Genomic DNA, 17,943 nt, shown 5'->3' on the forward strand with positions numbered 1-17,943 from the left:
TTAGACAACAGGTGTGTGTTCCCTGGGCCTGATGAATGGTGGACCAGCTCACATAGCTCCAATACAACTCCATTAATTAAACATGGGCTACAGCATGATACACTATTGGTCATTTAGGTTTGAAGCGACATGAACAGCGTTTACCATGAATGCAGTTCCTGCTAACATAGGGGGAAAATGCCTGTAAAAGGTGCATTGTCAGCTGTAAAGTTCTTCACACTATAACATGCCTTGCATTGAATCCCAGTCTGTAGTCCTTCACACACTCATACCCATATAGTGGTTGAATATGGCAGATTTGGACACTGATAAACGCCTAAATTGTAATGCTGTGGCTGTACAGTAACATGCTATACATGATGTCATAGATCAGGGTCTCCACTTCACAGTTCTGTGTGCGTTTAGACAGACAGCTGTTCTGAAATTGAGCACTGCGCGCCACAAGAAGTTGACCCCATCCCTCTCGCTAATTGGGAAACTTTGAAAATGTTTGGTTGTCTGAGTGAGGGAAATGCTGTAAATTAAAAGCACTCAATTTAACATTGACAGTAATTGTGTGATGGCTGGGTTGTTTCCAGTTTGGGAAAAAAAGGTCAGATTGAACAAATTAGAAACCATTGATGTATATAAACCTGGATTGCTGATGCTTTGTATTGGCCAATGAGAGGCTTTGAAGCCCCCGGTCGCCATATTGGCACTCCCCAGTATGAGCAGTCCTCCATAGGAATGTTTGTTTGTTCACCGTTCTGTTTGAGCTACATTATTTGGTTCTTGCTGGAGAACGTAAGCGGTTGTGATTCTGGATGACCAAATTGGTAGCAAGATTGACAAGAAACTTCCATGTGGTGAATTGTAAGTGGCTCGTTTCATCATCATTGATACCGTTTCTTGTTTTAAATGTTTTGACTGATTTCACTTTAATATGGGTAATATTTGCTAGCTGTCTCACCAGCAACAGTAATGATGTATTTGAGACAAGGCCTCATTGTTCAAATGTATTTGTTTTCAAACATTGGAGACTAAATATAGCTTACATGCTGTCAACAATCTAAGCCAACCCTGTCAGTTATGCCCCATGGTTGCTCATTGATTTTGTTGTTGTACAATGAACCCATCTGTTATATATTTTAATCTTCATTTAATATAATTTTAAAGTATGCATTAAGTTGTCTAATATACATACATTAAAATGTCTGATATACTATACTTGTCATTTGAATGTAGACATTAATAAATGCATTTCTGTATCTTCCAAAATCTTTACAATGGAGTAGCACCAAAATGAATGTGCAGAGGCTTCAAAACAGTTGTCAAGAGGTAATGCATACCTTTGTAAGAAACTAGTCTGAGGAAATGTATAGCAGTATAATAATTGACCACTAGATGGTGGACTTGGTACGTAATCTATGGACATGTGACCAGACCAAGGGCCCGTTCAGCAGGGTGCAACGTTTAGGAACTTAAATATAGTATGTAGTTAAAAAAAACACGCCTCTGACGTGTAGAATAAGGAATCAATTCTGCTTTATTGATATGATTTATATCTGCAACTTTTGACCAAGTTTGGCTTCTGAATGTGGCCAGAGGCTCTTTCACTATAGTCTCCCTGTCCTTGTCTCCTCCCCTACATCTGCACTGATTGGCTTCACAGGTGAAAACAATATGGTGGAAGGAAGCTCATCATTACGCTGGTTTAGCTTTCACCTGGTCAGCTCTTTCAGATCAGTGAAGGAGTGGACAGATGTTTAGATGTCTGAGAAAGAGCCCAGGTGTATTGGGTTAGTGTTGTGTAATGTAGTGTTGAATTAGCACAGGCTGCAGCTCCTCTAGGCCGGTCACACATGTTTATTGGTGGACCCTTAATTGTGGAGGACGGGCTTGTCATGGCTGGTGAAGAATTAGTGGAATGGTATGAAATACATCAAGCGTATGGTTTCTGTGATTGATGCCATTCTATTTGCTCTGTTCCAGACATTATTATGAGCCGTCCTCCTCAGCAGCCTCCGATGATTTATACCCTATTAGATGAATCTCATGCATTCTGTCAATCACATCCACTCAAAACCCTGTCTCTCTTATAACTGGAGTTAATTCCACCTGTCCTACTGTAGTCAATGATTAGTCCCAGGTAGTTTAGTAACAAAACCATAGACACTGTTTTCATAACTAATGGTTATGATCCAACCCTTCATTCTGGTGTTGTCACCACAAACAGGAAGTTAACATGATATGAGTTCAAATGTAAAAAATATTCTTTAGAAATATTTAACTTTCACACATTAACAAGTCCAATACCTCAAATGAAAGATCTTGTTCATCTACCCATCATGTCCGATTTAAAAAAAATATTTTACAGCGAAAACACATATATTTATGTTAGACCACCACCAAATCAAAGGGAAAACGCAGCCATTTTTCCCAGCCAAAGATAGAGTCACAAAAGCAGAATTAGAGATAAAACCTTTGATAATCTTCATCAGATGACACTCATATGACATGTTACACAATACATTTATGTTTTGTTCGATAATATGCATATTTACATCCACAAATCTCGGTTTACATTGACGCCATGTTCAGAACTGCCTCCAAAATATCCGGAGGAATTATAGAAAGCTACGCCAGATAACAGAAATACTCATCATAAACTTTGACTAAAGATACATGTTCTACAAATAATTAAAGATACACTGGTTCTTAATGCAACCGCTGTGTCAGATTTTTTTTAAACGTTACGAAAAAGCCTAACATTGCAATAATCTGAGACGGCGCTCAGACGTAAAAGTATTTCTCCGCCATGTTGGAGTCAACAGAAATACGAAATTACTTCATAAATATTCCCTTACCTTTGATATTTCATCAGAATGTAGTCCAAGGAGTCCTAGTTCCACAATAAATCGTTGTTTTGTTCCATAATGTCCAATACTAGTGTCCAATTAGCTGCATTTGCTATCACTTTCAGCTCACGTGCCCAAAAACTGACTGCTGGTCCAGGACAACTCGCACGAAAACTTCAAAAATATATATTCCAGGTCGAATAAACTGGTCAAACTCAGTAGAGAATCAATCTTCAGGGTGATATTATCATATATATCCAATAACATTCCAACCGGATCATACGTTTTCAGCTGCAGCCAAATGGAACGATGGTAGCACCCACAGAGAAATGCGCCACAGGAAAATGGCATTTTGTCGGGATACTGACTATTTCCCCTCCCATTCGGTCAAAGTTCACAGCAAATGCCCCATTCCACTTTCTACTGAATGAGGACATCTAGTGGCACGCGTAGGAAGTGTTACCAGATCCACATCTTGTTGGGAAAGGAGGGGGCGATGACGTCAAAGTTGACCCACATTCAGAATTTCACTTCTTGTTTGGAAGATTGCCTGCCCTATGAGTTCTGTTATACTCACAGACATAATTCAAACAGTTTTAGAAACTTGAGTGTTTTCCATGCAATAGTAATAATAATATGCATCTATTAGCAATCTAGGACAGAGTTTGATGCAGTTCACTATGGGCACGCAATTCATCCAAAGTGAAAATACTGCCACCTATCCTCAACAAGTTTTAAGATTAAAGTATAGAACAGATTAGAGAGAACAAAAATGTACTAGACAAGAAATGTCTTTAATCTAGATTAAATTATTTATTGAATAAGCAGGAAGTACACGTTTAAGTACGGAATGATAAAAGCACAAGAAGCAGACACTGTATTACTAATAAACATATACAGTCATTTTAAATGTATTTAGAAATGTAGAACTTAACAGTAATTGATTGACAGTGGCTATTGAATGATATCTATATTCTACACATAATTGTTTGACATATGAATAAATTATTGTGTGTCAGCTTGTGTAGCAGACATGAGTCGGTCATGATTGGTTGTTCATCGTCACGTGATGTGGTAGTCCCGCCTGCGAGTTGAAAATCAGTGTCAGCTCTCGGCACAAAAGGGAATTTCCTCTTTGTCTAATAAAGGTGTTGTTTTCTCCCATGGGAGACTCTTGTTCAGGTCCTGTATGTTGGGGTGTGTGTGTGTGTCTGAATGTGTGCATGTGTGTATGTTTCTCTCCTACGTGTAGTTCAGAGTACCATTCTATCAAATCCCATCAGTCTTTCAGACCATCATTAACATACAGTAGAGTTCAATATTCAGCAGTGTAGAGAATGTACCTAAGAGAAGCCTATTTCTCACAGATCCATTGTTGTGAAGAGGAACAATCAAAACTCCACCATACTCCATGGCCTGATGATACGTAATAGTGAAACCCACAGTTATGGTATGTACCAGCATTAGGATGTCTTCTACCCCAATAGCTGCAGTAAAAAAAAACAGAGTTAGACTGACCACTCTCTCAGAACCTAGAGTATGAACAACACAGAGAATCAGTCCAACTCCTTCCAGTGTTATTATAGAGCAGTAGTCTCTTACCTTGGGGTTGTCAGTGTTATTATAGAGCAGTAGTCTCTTACCTTGGGGTGGTCAGTGTTATTATAGAGCAGTAGTCTCTTACCTTGGGGTTGTCAGTGTTATTATAGAGCAGGAGTCTCTTACCTTGGGGTGGTCAGTGTTATTATAGAGCAATAGTCTCTTACCTTGGGATGGTCAGTGTTATTATAGAGCAGAAGTCTCTTACCTTGGGGTGGTCAGTGTTATTATAGAGCAGTAGTCTCTTACCTTGGGGTGGTCAGTGTTATTATAGATCAGTAGTCTCTTACCTTGGGGTGGTCAGTCGGGTGCCGTCCACCCATTTCCAGGTTCCCTCAGTAACAGAGTCAGTCAGACCAATCCAGGCAAAAGTGACTGATTCAAACCCATTGATGAATGTCTGTTGAGGAACAGAAAAAGCATTGTTACTATCACATGATGGAATAATAAATAGAGTATAAAAAGTAGCTCTCTTTCTCTCACCTGTTCCTCTTCACTGTTAATGATCACCAGATCTGCTCCTCTCTCCAGACAGTCCTGTCTACTCTCCTCCCAGGATTTCCTCTCAGTAGAGAGGTAGTAACAGCTGCAGCCAAACCTTCTCCATCCTTCAGGACAGGACCCTAGAAGTTTCACATTTACCATATGTGTCACTTGAATGTTATTTAAAATAAAAAGAACATGACACAGATAAAGCTAATGAACCCTTCGACTGAGCTGATTCTGCCTTTCCCCAGGAAATGAATCAAATGTTCTGGTGATGTCCCACAGCAATCGTTTGTGTGAATTGCCTGTTTGCCTACAGCTTTTACACTGAAGAATATAAACGGAGCATGCAACAATTTCAAAAATGTCACTTAGTTACAGTTCATATAAGGAAATCAGTCCATTGAAATACATTTTTTAGGTCCGAATGTATTGATTTCACATGACTGGGAATACAGAAATGCATCTGTTGGTCTCAGACACCTTAATAAAGGTAGGGGTGTGGATCAGAAAACCACCATTTGTCTCATGCGGTGTGACACATCTCTTTCACATAGAGTTGATCAGGCTGTTGATTGTGGCCTGTGGAATGTTGTCCCACTCCACTTCAATGGCTGTGCAAAGTTGCTGGATATTGGCGGGAACTGGAACACGCTGCTGTACACGTCAATCCAGAGCATCACAAACATGCTCAATGGGTGACATGTCTGTTGAGTATTCGGCCCATCGAAGAACTGGACCATTTTCAGATTCCAGGAACTGTGTACAGATCCTTGCGACATACAAATTAGCTTCCCTGAGACGATTTCTGACAGTTTGCACTGAAATTCTTGTTGTGCAAACCTACAGTTTCATCAGCTGTCCGGGTGGCAGGTGAAGGAGTCAGATGTGGAGGTCCTGAGCTGGCATGGTTACACCTGGTCTGCGGTTGTGAGGCCGGTCGGGCGTACTGACAAATTCTCTAAAACGACGTTGGAGGCGGCTTACGGTAGAGAAATGAGAATTCAATTATCTGGCAACAGCTCTGGTCGACATTATTGTAGTCACCATGCCAATTGCATGATCCCTCAACTTGAGACATCTGTATTGTGTTGTGGACAAGACTGCACAATTTAGTGTGTCCTTTTATTGTCCCCAGCACAAGTTGCACCTATGTAATTATCATGCTGTTTAATTAGCTTATTGATATGCCACACCTTCCAGGTGGAACGGATCATCTTGGCAAAGGAGAAATGCTCACTAACAGAGATTAAAACAAATTGGAGCATTTGAGAGAAACTGGATTTTTGTGTGTATGGAACATTTCTGGCATCTTTTATTTCAGCTCATGAAACATGAGACCAACACTTTACATGTTGCGTTTATATTTTTGTTCATTGTATCTGACATTTATACGTTAAACATAACTTTTACAACTGTTATTTATTCACACATTGAATAAGTAAGTAGCTTTGCACGAGCCTTGTCTTATGAGAGGTCAGAACATCTCATATGATCTATGCTCCTGTTTCTGTAGAGGCAGCTTGATGTACAAGTCACAACTTCCAATGTATCTGACATCTCTAGTATCTTCTAGAATGACTAATTATTAAACTGGGTCAATGTATTACATTACACTTCAGATCCCCACAGTTTCTACACAGATCAGAACATGTCCCTTCAGTGTTGATGCACCTTACATGTGGAACAATTTACAAAAAACTATTAGAATGGATGTTTGCTGCTCCCTGCACAATGAAAAAACTAGATTTCTGATCTTTTAAATGTTAATTGTGATTGTTTTCTTAAGGCATCTTGTCTGTGTAGTTGTGCACGTGTTTTTATTTTGTTGTATTGAAAACAGGGCTCTACTGCAAAATACTTTCCTTACCTGTGATATTACAGTTCAGCCTTTCCCTCTCCTTCTGTAGCTGGTCACGCTCCATAGTTCTATTCTCCACACTCTTCTTCAACTTGTCAATTTCAGTGGTTGTGGTATTGAGATGATTCTGTAACTGGTCTCTCTCTATGGTACTGTTATTTAGACTATTCTGCAACTGGTCTCTCTCCCGAGTTATTGTGGTGAGAGTATTCCGCAACTGGTCTCTGTCCTTAGTTTTGGTATTAAGACTATTCTGCAGTTGATCTCTTTCCTGAGTTATTGTGTTGAGAGTATTCTGCAACTGGTCTTTCTCCTTAATTTTGGTTGCGAGACTATTCTGTAGCTGGTCTCTCTTTTGAGTCAGGGTGTTGTAACTGGTCTGTAGCTGGTCTCTCTCTTTAGTCAGGGTGTTGTAACTGGTCTGTAGCTGGTCTCTATTTTTAGTCAGGGTGTTGTAACTGGTCTGTAGCTGGTCTCTCTCTTTAGTCAGGGTGTTGTAACTGGTCTGTAGCTGGTCTCTATTTTTAGTCAGGGTGTTGTAACTGGTCTGTAGCTGGTCTCTATTTTTAGTCAGGGTGTTGTAACTGGTCTGTAGCTGGTCTCTCTCTTTAGTCAGGGTGTTGTAACTGGTCTGTAGCTGGTCTCTATTTTTAGTCAGGGTGTTGTAACTGGTCTGTAGCTGGTCTCTCTCTTTAGTCAGGGTGTTGTAACTGGTCTGTAGCTGGTCTCTCTCTTCTGTCAGGTTATTGTAACTGCTCTGTAGCTGGTCTCTCTCTTTAGTCAGGGTGTTGTAACTGGTCTGTAGCTGGTCTCTCTCTTTAGTCAGGGTGTTGTAACTGGTCTGTAGCTGTTGTCTCTCTTTAGTCAAGTTATTATAACTGGTTGGTTGCTGATCTCCTTCTTTAGTCAGAAGGCTGTAACTGGTCTGTTGGTCTCTCTCTGTTGAGTAGTGATGATCGATGACGCCATCTTTAAAATGGAAAATTATATACATATGTTTAACTATTACACCACTGAAGGTTACAAATATTTATGTAAAAACATTCTAAACTTACAGTAGACAAACAGGCCTATGATCCCAGCCAATAGGAGAACACACAGCAGCCCGAGACATACTGCAGCAATTCCAGAGGGTCTCTTCCACCAATGAAAATTTGCTGAATCACAGGGAAATATCATGTAAGATCTTTGAACTCCCTCTGGTAACGTTAAAAATACTTATATTATCCAGGATTTGAAAGTACAAAGGCTGTGTGCTTGTATTTGAATTGATACCTGAAAATGTAACACTGGGCTTGTTGGGAGACGTGTCGTCATCAATATCCATGGTCTGCATTATTGTATTCTCCACCTGTGTTTGTATAGATTGTCTCTTACATTTGTAGAAGTTAAATGCTATATTTTCCTCTGTTACTTCAGCTCTAGTGTAGGTTTGAATCAGTGTCTTATGTTTTGTCAAATACTTGAGGTCTTGTCTTAGCTTACCCGGTATAAAGGAAACAATAGGATAGTCCCAATCTCTACCCAACTAGCGACACATACACGGTGGTAGAGCTCAAACAAGCACACTTCAGTAATTGACATATAGTGCATTCAGAAAGTATTCAGACCCCTTGACTTTTTCCACATTTTGTTACTTTACAGCCTTATCATATAATGCTTTTTATAAAAAATAAAAAAATCCTCATCGATCTACATAAAATACCCCATAATGACAAGTATAAACATGTTTTAGATTTTGATGCAGATGTATTAAAACTAAAAACAGAAATAGATTATTTACATACGTATTCAGACCATTTGCTATGAGACTCGAAATTGAGCTCAGGTGCATCCTGTCTCCATTGATCATCTTGAGATGTTCTACAACTTGATTGGGAGTCCACCTGTGGTAAATATAAAGTTTTTGACATTATTTGGAAAGGCACACACCTGTCTATGTAAGGTCCCACAGTTTACAGTGCATGTCAGAGCAAAAACCAAGCCATGAGGTCAAAGGAATTGTCCGTAGAGCTCCAAGACAGGATTGTGTCGAGGCACAGATCTGGGGAAGGGTACTAAAAAATTAAGGTCCCCAAGAACAGTGGCCTCCATCATTCTAAAACGGAAGTAGTTTGGACCCACAAAGACTCTTCCTAGAGCTGGTCGCCCAGCCAAACTCAGCAATCAGGGGAGAATGCACTTGGTTAGGGAGGTGACCAAGAACCCGATGGTCAGTCTGACAGAGCTCCAGTTCCTCTGTGGGTTAGGGTTAGGGTTAGGGGAGAACCTTCCAGAAGAATAACCATCTCTGCAGCACTCCACAAATCAGGCCTTTATGGTAGAGTGTCCAGACAGATGGTAGTAAAAGGCACATAACAGCCCGCTTGGAGTTTGCCAAGAGGCACTTTAAGGACTCTCAGACCATGAGAAACAAGATGCTCTGGTCTAAAGAAAGCAAGATTGAACACTTTGGCCTGAATGCCAAGTGTCACATTTGAAGGAAACCTGGCACCATCCCTACGGTGAAGCATGGTGGTGGCAGCGTCATACTATGGGGATGTTTTTCAGCGGCAGGGACTGGGAGATCAGTCAGGATCGAGGGAAAGATGAACGGAGCAAAGTACAGAGCGCTGAGGACCTCAGACTTGGGCGAAGGTTCACCTTCCAATAGGACAATGACCATAAGCACACAGCCAAGACAATTTAGGAGTGGCTTTGGGACAAGTCTCTGAATGTCCTTGAGTGGCCCAGCCAGAGCACAGCGTTGAACCCGATTCGACATCTCTGGCGGGACCTGAAAATAGCTGTGCAGCGACTCTCCCATCCAACCTGACAGAGCTTGAGAGGATCTGCAGAGGAGAATCGGAGAAACTCCCCAAATACAGGTGTGCCAAGCTTGTAGCGTCATACCCAATAAGACTTAAGGCTGTAATCGCTGCCATAGGTGCTTCAACAAAGTACTGAGTAAAATACTTCAGTTTTATTTTTTCATTATGGGGTTTTGTGTGTAGATTGATGAGAGGAATTTAAAAAAAAAATACATTTCAGAATAAGGCTGTAACGTAACAAAATGTGGAAAAAGTCAAGAGGTCTGAATACTTTCGAATGTATTGTAGATATGTACAGTGCCTTGCGAAAGTATTCGGCCCCCTTGAACTTTGCGACCCTTTGCCACATTTCAGGCTTCAAACATAAAGATATAAAACTGTATTTTTTTGTGAAGAATCAACAACAAGTGGGACACAATCATGAAGTGGAACGACATTTATTGGATATTTCAAACTTTTTTAACAAATCAAAAACTGAAAAATTGGGTGTGCAAAATTATTCAGCCCCCTTAAGTTAATACTTTGTAGCGCCAACTTTTGCTGCGATTACAGCTGTAAGTCGCTTGGGGTATGTCTCTATCAGTTTTGCACATCGAGAGACTGACATTTTTTCCCATTCCTCCTTGCAAAACAGCTCGAGCTCAGTGAGGTTGGATGGAGAGCATTTGTGAACAGCAGTTTTCAGTTCTTTCCACAGATTCTCGATTGGATTCAGGTCTGGACTTTGACTTGGCCATTCTAACACCTGGATATGTTTATTTTTGAACCATTCCATTGTAGATTTTGCTTTATGTTTTGGATCATTGTCTTGTTGGAAGACAAATCTCCGTCCCAGTCTCAGGTCTTTTGCAGACTCCATCAGGTTTTCTTCCAGAATGGTCCTGTATTTGGCTCCATCCATCTTCCCATCAATTTTAACAATCTTCCCTGTCCCTGCTGAAGAAAAGCAGGCCCAAACCATGATGCTGCCACCACCATGTTTGACAGTGAGGATGGTGTGTTCAGGGTGATGAGCTGTGTTGCTTTTACGCCAAACATAAAGTTTTGCATTGTTGCCAAAAAGTTAAATTTTGGTTTCATCTGACCAGAGCACCTTCTTCCACATGTTTGGTGTGTCTTCCAGGTGGCTTGTGGCAAACTTTAAACAACACTTTTTATGGATATCTTTAAGAAATGGCTTTCTTCTTGCCACTCTTCCATAAAGGCCAGATTTGTGCAATATACGACTGATTGTTGTCCTATGGACAGAGTCTCCCACCTCAGCTGTAGATCTCTGCAGTTCATCCAGAGTGATCATGGGCCTCTTGGCTGCATCTCTGATCAGTCTTCTCCTTGTATGAGCTGAAAGTTTAGAGGGACGGCCAGGTCTTGGTAGATTTGCAGTGGTCTGATACTCCTTCCATTTCAATATTATCGCTTGCACAGTGCTCCTTGGGATGTTTAAAGCTTGGAAAATCTTTTTGGATCCAAATCCGGCTTTAAACTTCTTCACAACAGTATCTCGGACCTGCCTGGTGCGTTCCTTGTTCTTCATGTTGCTCTCTGCGCTTTTAACGGACCTCTGAGACTATCACAGTGCAGGTGCATTTATACGGAGACTTGATTACACACAGGTGGATTGTATTTATCATCATTAGTCATTTAGGTCAACATTGGATCATCCAGAGATCCTCACTGAACTTCTGGAGAGAGTTTGCTGCACTGAAAGTAAAGGGGCTGAATAATTTTGCACGCCCAATTTTTCAGTTTTTGATTTGTTAAAAAAGTTTGAAATATCCAATAAATGTCGTTCCACTTCATGATTGTGTCCCACTTGTTGTTGATTCTTCACAAAAAAATACAGTTTTATATCTTTATGTTTGAAGCCTGAAATGTGGCAAAAGGTCGCAAAGTTCAAGGGGGCCGAATACTTTCGCAAGGCGCTGTACTTTGTCCTGTTTACTGTTCACCTGCTTAGTCTCCCAGAGACACTAACATATTACATAAGAATCAGACAATAAACACACCTCATAAAATGATCATATCTGGTGAAATAGAGAAATACAATCTTACCACAGTCTCTGAGAGTTGAAAACGGATGCATACAAATATGTTAAATGAATGAGCATCAAAGTAAGATTGGAATAATGTGTCCACGTTGTTTATAGTCTGAGAGACCCCACCTTTTGTGTCAACGTCAGCATATCCTTTCAATTTGGTAAAACAATTATGAACTAATATACCACTGGATGTTAGGTTCAGATAAAAGGCAACGTGGTTGACAGGAAGTAAGTCAAACTGAAAGTTCAAGTTACAGAATGCTGCATATAAGTGTTTCATTTCCCCTCTCTCTCAAGCACATGAGCTATAGGGGTCAAAGGTAAACTTTAGGTTAAAAGTAATGGTTGTATGTTCAGTTACTCCAGAATTCTAAAGCTTAGAAAATTTGGAAGGCTGAACGTGTCTATATCTTATTTAAATCCCTGTCAACTGCCATTTTATAACAATGTTCAGTGTTCAAACTGGGTTCTGAACTTTCTAATCCTGTTCCTGTCCTGACCTACTTGCAGGATGCATAGCAGACCTTTTGTAACTACTTGTTGAACCCTGTTCAGGAGGAGGGTGCTAGAATGGTTTAAGCCAACAACAGATTCACCAAACTGTCCGTGACAGGCCTAGCTCGTAACATATTAATCACTCTGGAGGCAACATTAGTTATCCCCCCACCCCCTTCTCTTTAATGCATTTGGCATCCTGCAGTCAGCTGGCATATTATAGAGTACCTAGCAGGCCTATTATAGAGTACCTAGCAGGCCTGTAGTAAGATCCCTAGCAGGCCTATTATGGAGTACCTAGCTGGCCTATAGTAGGATCCCTAGCAGGCCTATTATAGAGTACCTAGCAGGCCTATTATAGAGTACCTAGCAGGCCTATAGTAAGATCCCTAGCAGGCCTATTATAGAGTACCTAGCAGGCCTATTATAGAGTACCTAGCAGGCCTATAGTAAGATCCCTAGCAGGCCTATTATAGAGTACCTAGCAGGCCTATAATAGGATCCCTAGCAGGCCTATTATAGAGTACCTAGCTGGCCTATAGTAGGATCCCTAGCAGGCCTATTATAGAGTACCTAGCTGGCCTATAGTAGGATCCCTAGCAGGCTTATTATAGAGTACCTAGCTGGCCTATAGTAGGATCCCTAGCAGGCCTATTATAGAGTACCTAGCAGTCCTATAATAGGATCCCTAGCAGGCCTATTATAGAGTACCTAGCTGGCCTATAGTAGGATCCCTAGCAGGCCTATTATAGAGTACCTAGCAGGCCTATAGTAGGATCCCTAGCAGGCCTATTATAGAGTACCTAGCAGGCCTATAGTAAGATCCCTAGCAGGCCTATTATAGAGTACCTAGCAGGCCTATAGTAGGATCCCTAGCAGGCCTATTATAGAGTACCTAGCAGGCCTATAATAGGATCCCTAGCAGGCCTATTGTAGGATCCCTAGCAGGCCTATTATAGAGTACCTAGCAGGCCTATAGTAGGATCCCTAGCAGGCCTATTATAGAGTACCTAGCAGGCCTATTATAGGGTACCTAGCAGGCCTATAATAGGATCCCTAGCAGGCCTATAGTAGGATCCCTAGCAGGCCTATTATAGAGTACCTAGCAGGCCTATAGTAGGATCCCTAGCAGGCCTACTATAGAGTACCTAGCAGGTCTATAGTAGGATCCCTAGCAGGTCTATAGTAGTATCCCTAGCAGGCCTATAGTAAGATCCCTAGCAGGCCTATTATAGAGTACCTAGCAGGTCTATAGTAAGATCCCTAGCAGGCCTATTATAGAGTACCTAGCAGGTCTATAGTAAGATCCCTAGCAGGCCTATTATAGAGTACCTAGCAGGTCTATAGTAAGATCCCTAGCAGGCCTATTATAGAGTACCTAGCAGGCCTATTATAGAGTACCTAGCAGGTCTATAGTAGGATCCCTAGCAGGCCTATAGTAGAATACCTAGCAGGTCTATAGTAGGATCCCTAGCAGGTCTATAGTAGGATCTCTAGCAGGCCTATAGTAGGATACCTAGCTGGTCTATTGTAGGATCCCTAGCAGGTCTATAGTAGGTTCTGGCCTTTCTAGGGAGTTTTTACTAGCCACCATGCTTCTACACCTGCATTGCTTGCTGTTTGAGGTTTAAGGCTGGGTTTCTGTACAGCACTTTGTGATCTCAGCTGATGTAAGAAGAGCTTTATAAATACATTTGATTGATAACACAATAGTAGTGATAGAGCATGATTAAGATAGGCCAAACAATAATGAACTGATGTACCACTGTCTGATAGGCTCAGATACATAATGTGACAACAACAGAATGTGTGGTTGGTTGGAAACAGGAAGGATATGTTACTAAAGTTCAGTCAAGCTCAAGTCCAACTGAAAGTTAAATTTGCAGGCTGCTGGCTTTCACAACCCCCTCTCTCAAGCACAAATCCTGGGGTTATGAATGGTTGAAAATTCTGCTACTCCAAAATTCCCTAACGTTAGAAAACTTGAAAGATTCAACACCAAAATGTGTCTATACCGTACTTTCAAATAAATATTTTGTGAAATAATGTGGTCTGTGTGAATGACAGTGCAGGCAATATTCTTCAGTGAAATCAACCCGAACCTTAACTCAATGCAAGAGCAAATCTAGAGATCAGGGCCCTTCTTTATCAAGCATGTCAGAAATACTGATCTGGGATCAAGTCATCCCTGCCAATATGACCTTATTCATAATGATCAAAAAGTATAAACAGATCCTAGATCAGCACTCCTACACTGACACGTTTGATAAATATGGGCCCTGCCTTGAGTCTGCTGATGCAGCACTTTCTTTAGGTTTTACAAGTCTAAATATTCTACAGAAACTACAGAGAGAAAGTGAAAGATAAAAATATGAATGTTTGGTGTGAGAAAAGGAGAAGTGGAGGAGCTGTGTTAGGGTTATGAGAAGGAATCCACCTAACACTCCACGGGGGTAACATGTGACTTCTTAAAATCCTATACAGTTTCTTGTAAACCACATGATCTTGGTTGACCTACAGTAGCCCCTACAAGGCCTTACAACAGGCTAGCTACCCAGTTAGCAACAAGCACTCAGCAGGCAGGTGGCTCTACAACAGGCTAGCTACCCAGTTAGCAACAAGCACTCAGCAGGCAGGTGGCTCTACAACAGGCTAGCTACCCAGTTAACAACAAGCACTCAGCAGGCAGGGGCCTCTACAACAGGCTAGCTACCCAGATAGCAACAAGCACTCAGCAGGCAGGTGCCTCTACAAGAGGCTAGCTACCCAGATAGCAACAAGCACTCAGCAGGCAGGTGCCTCTACAACAGGCTAGCTACCCAGATAGCAACAAGCACTCAGCAGGCAGGTGGCTCTCCAACATGTTTTGGATGGTGAGACAGCAGACTTGCTCACCCTACTGGCACGATGCCCACTTTAAGATGCAAATCCTCCTGCCAGATACAAATCAACCCAAAACAGATGCAAATCACTTCATAAGTGCGGAACTCTGCTTACCCGCTGGTGGGTAGAGAACCTACTATAGACCTGCTAGTGACCCTACAATAGACCAGCTAGTGATCCTACAATAGACCAGCTAGTGATCCTACTATAGACCAGCTAGTGACCCTACTATAGACCAGCTAGTGACCCTACAATAGACCAGCTAGTGATCATACTATAGGCCAGCTAGTGACCCTACAATAGGCCAGCTAGTGATCCTACAATAGACCAGCTAGTGATCCTACTATAGACCAGCTAGTGACCCTACAATAGACCAGCTAGTGACCCTACAATAGACCAGCTAGTGATCATACTATAGACCTGCTAGTGACCCTACAATAGACCAGCTAGTGATCCTACTATAGACCAGCTAGTGACCATACAATAGACCAACTAGTGACCATACAATAGACCAACTAGTGATCATACTATAGGCCAACTAGTGATCCTACTATAGGCCAGCTAGTGACTCTACAATAGGCCAGCTAGTGACACTACAATAGACCAGCTAGTGATCCTAATATAGGCCAGCTAGTGATCCTACTATAGGCCAGCTAGTGACCCTACAATAGACCAGCTAGTTATCCTACTATAGGCCAGCTAGTGATCCTACTATAGGCCAGCTAGTGACACTACAATAGACCATCTAGGGACCCTACTATAAACCAGCTAGTGACCATCTAGGGACCCTACTATAGACCAGCTAGTGACCCTACAATAGGCCAGCTTGTGACCCTACAAGAGGCCAGCTAGTGATCCTACAATAGGCCAGCTAGTGATCCTACAATAGGCCAGCTAGTGACCCTACAATAGGCCAGCTAGTGACCCTACAATAGGCCAGCTAGTGATCCTACAATAGGCCAGCTAGTGATCCTAAAATAGGCCAGCTAGTGATCCTACAATAGGCCAGCTAGTGATCCTACAATAGGCCAGCTAGGGATCCTACAATAGGCCAGCTAGGGATCCTACAACGTTGGGATTAAAGATGTATGTATGCTGTACTGTACTAATAGTATAGTAACACCAGTGTTTCACTTCTAAATGGTGTCAGTTATAAGTTAACAACGCAGTGTGAAAAGAAAAGGTCAGATTGAACAGATAGAAACCAATGATGTATATAAACCTTGGATTGCTGATGCTATGTATTGGCCAATGAGAGGCTTTGAAGCCACCGGTCGGCCATATTGACACTCCCCGTCCTCCATAGGAATGAATTTAAATCTACATTATTTCAATCATGTATTTAAGTGTTTTTTGTTGTAGTGGGGACAGTAACATTAGTACTCTCTAAAATATATTTTAAGGAATATGGTTTTATATATTTTTGAAATATAATGTTTATGTTCAGGTCACTTAATATAATGTTTATGTTCAGGTCACTTAATATAATTTTTATGTTCAGGTCACTTAATATAATGTTTATGTTCAGGTCACTTAATATAATTTTTATGTTCAGGTCACTTAATATAATGTTTATGTTCAGGTCACTTAATATAATTTTTATGTTCAGGTCACTTAATATAATTTTTATGTTCAGGTCACTTAATATAATTTTTATGTTCAGGTCACTTAATATAATGTTTATGTTCAGGTCACTTAATATAATGTTTATGTTCAGGTCACTTAATATAATGTTTATGTTCAGGTCACTTAATATAATGTTTATGTTCAGGTCACTTAATATAATTTTTATGTTCAGGTCACTTAATATAATTTTTACGTGCTAATTAGAGATTCTGTAGTAGAATATCTTCTGTTGAATCTGACAATTAATCTTAATGGTTGTACAGTCGTCTCAAATAAAACTGTGAAGGACCTCGGCGTTACTCTGGACCCTGATCTCTCTTTTGAAGAACATATCAAGACTATTTCAAGGACAGCTTTTTTCCATCTACGTAACATTGCAAAAATCAGAAACTTTCTGTCCAAAAATGATGCAGAAAAATTAATCAATGTTTTTGTCACTTCTAGGTTAGACTACTGCAATGCTCTACTTTCCGGCTACCCGGATAAAGCACTAAATAACCTTCAGTTAGTGCTGAATACGGCTGCTAGAATCCTGACTAGAACCAAAATATTTGATCATATTACTCCAGTGCTAGCCTCCCTACACTGGCTTCCTGTCAAAGCAAGGGCTGATTTCAAGGTTTTACTGCTAACCTACAAAGCATTACATGGGCTTGCTCCTACCTATCTCTCTGATTTGGTCCTGCCGTACATACCTACACGTACGCTACGGTCACAAGACGCAGGCCTCCTAATTGTCCCTAGAATTTCTAAGCAAACAGCTGGAGGAAGGGCTTTCTCCTATAGAGCTCCATTTTTATGGAACGGTCTGCCTACCCATGTCAGAGACGCAAACTTGGTCTCAACCTTCAAGTCTCTACTGAAGACTCATCTCTTCAGTGGGTCATATGATTGAGTGTAGTCTGGCCCAGGAGTGGGAGGGTGAACGGAAAGGCTCTGGAGCAACGAACCGCCCTTGCTGTCTCTGCCTGGCCGGTTCCCCTCTTTCCACTGGGATTCTCTGCCTCTATCCCTATTACAGGGGCTGAGTCACTGGCTTACTGGGGCTCTCTCATGCCGTCCCTGGAGGGGGTGCGTCACCTGAGTGGGTTGATTCACTGATGTGGTCATCCTGTCTGGGTTGGCCCCCCCCCCTTGGGTTGTGCCGTGGCGGACGTCTTTGTGGGCTATACTCAGCCTTGTCTCAGGATGGTAAGTTGGTGGTTGAAGATATCCCTCTAGTGGTGTGGGGGCTGTGCTTTGGCAAAGTGGGTGGGGTTATATCCTTCCTGTTTGGCCCTGTCCGGGGGTGTCCTCGGATGGGGCCA

General features: G+C 41.5%; 1 protein-coding gene across 2 annotated transcripts; it reads right to left on the bottom strand.

Moving 5' to 3' along the window:
• Positions 1–3,626: 3,626 nt before the first annotated feature.
• Positions 3,627–11,745, bottom strand: LOC110533221 (uncharacterized). 2 transcript variants are annotated; one of them, XM_090188016.1, is made up of 8 exons: positions 11,646–11,745; positions 8,571–8,669; positions 8,059–8,134; positions 7,839–7,940; positions 6,793–7,752; positions 4,920–5,059; positions 4,727–4,836; positions 3,627–4,324 (listed from the first exon to the last, which is right to left on the bottom strand). In XM_090188016.1, exons 3-8 carry the CDS (start codon positions 8,117–8,119, stop codon positions 4,192–4,194), a joined length of 1,506 nt encoding a protein of 501 aa, XP_090044142.1. In that variant the 5' UTR covers positions 8,120–8,134; positions 8,571–8,669; positions 11,646–11,745; the 3' UTR covers positions 3,627–4,191. The 2 variants fall into 2 exon arrangements, with proteins under 2 accessions (XP_090044142.1, XP_090044141.1); XM_090188015.1 differs by lacking the exon at positions 8,571–8,669 and having other exon boundaries at positions 11,646–11,742.
• Positions 11,746–17,943: the final 6,198 nt, after the last annotated feature.

This window comes from Oncorhynchus mykiss, chromosome 10 (genome assembly GCF_057628025.1).
Source record: "Oncorhynchus mykiss isolate SJ-2025 chromosome 10, ASM5762802v1, whole genome shotgun sequence".
Classification (NCBI taxonomy): Eukaryota; Metazoa; Chordata; class Actinopteri; order Salmoniformes; family Salmonidae; genus Oncorhynchus; species Oncorhynchus mykiss.

What these genes read in the sequence shown, in the direction of transcription:
- LOC110533221 (XM_090188016.1), bottom strand. Translation starts at nt 8,119, where the DNA reads ATGCAGACCATGGATATTGATGACGACACGTCTCCCAACAAGCCCAGT. An exon ending in CATAGGCCTGTTTGTCTACT is followed by an intron (nt 7,753 to 7,838) that starts GTAAGTTTAGAA and finishes TCCATTTTAAAG; the next exon opens with ATGGCGTCATCGATCATCAC. An exon ending in ACCCGACTGACCACCCCAAG is followed by an intron (nt 4,325 to 4,726) that starts GTAAGAGACTAC and finishes TTTTTACTGCAG; the next exon opens with CTATTGGGGTAGAAGACATC.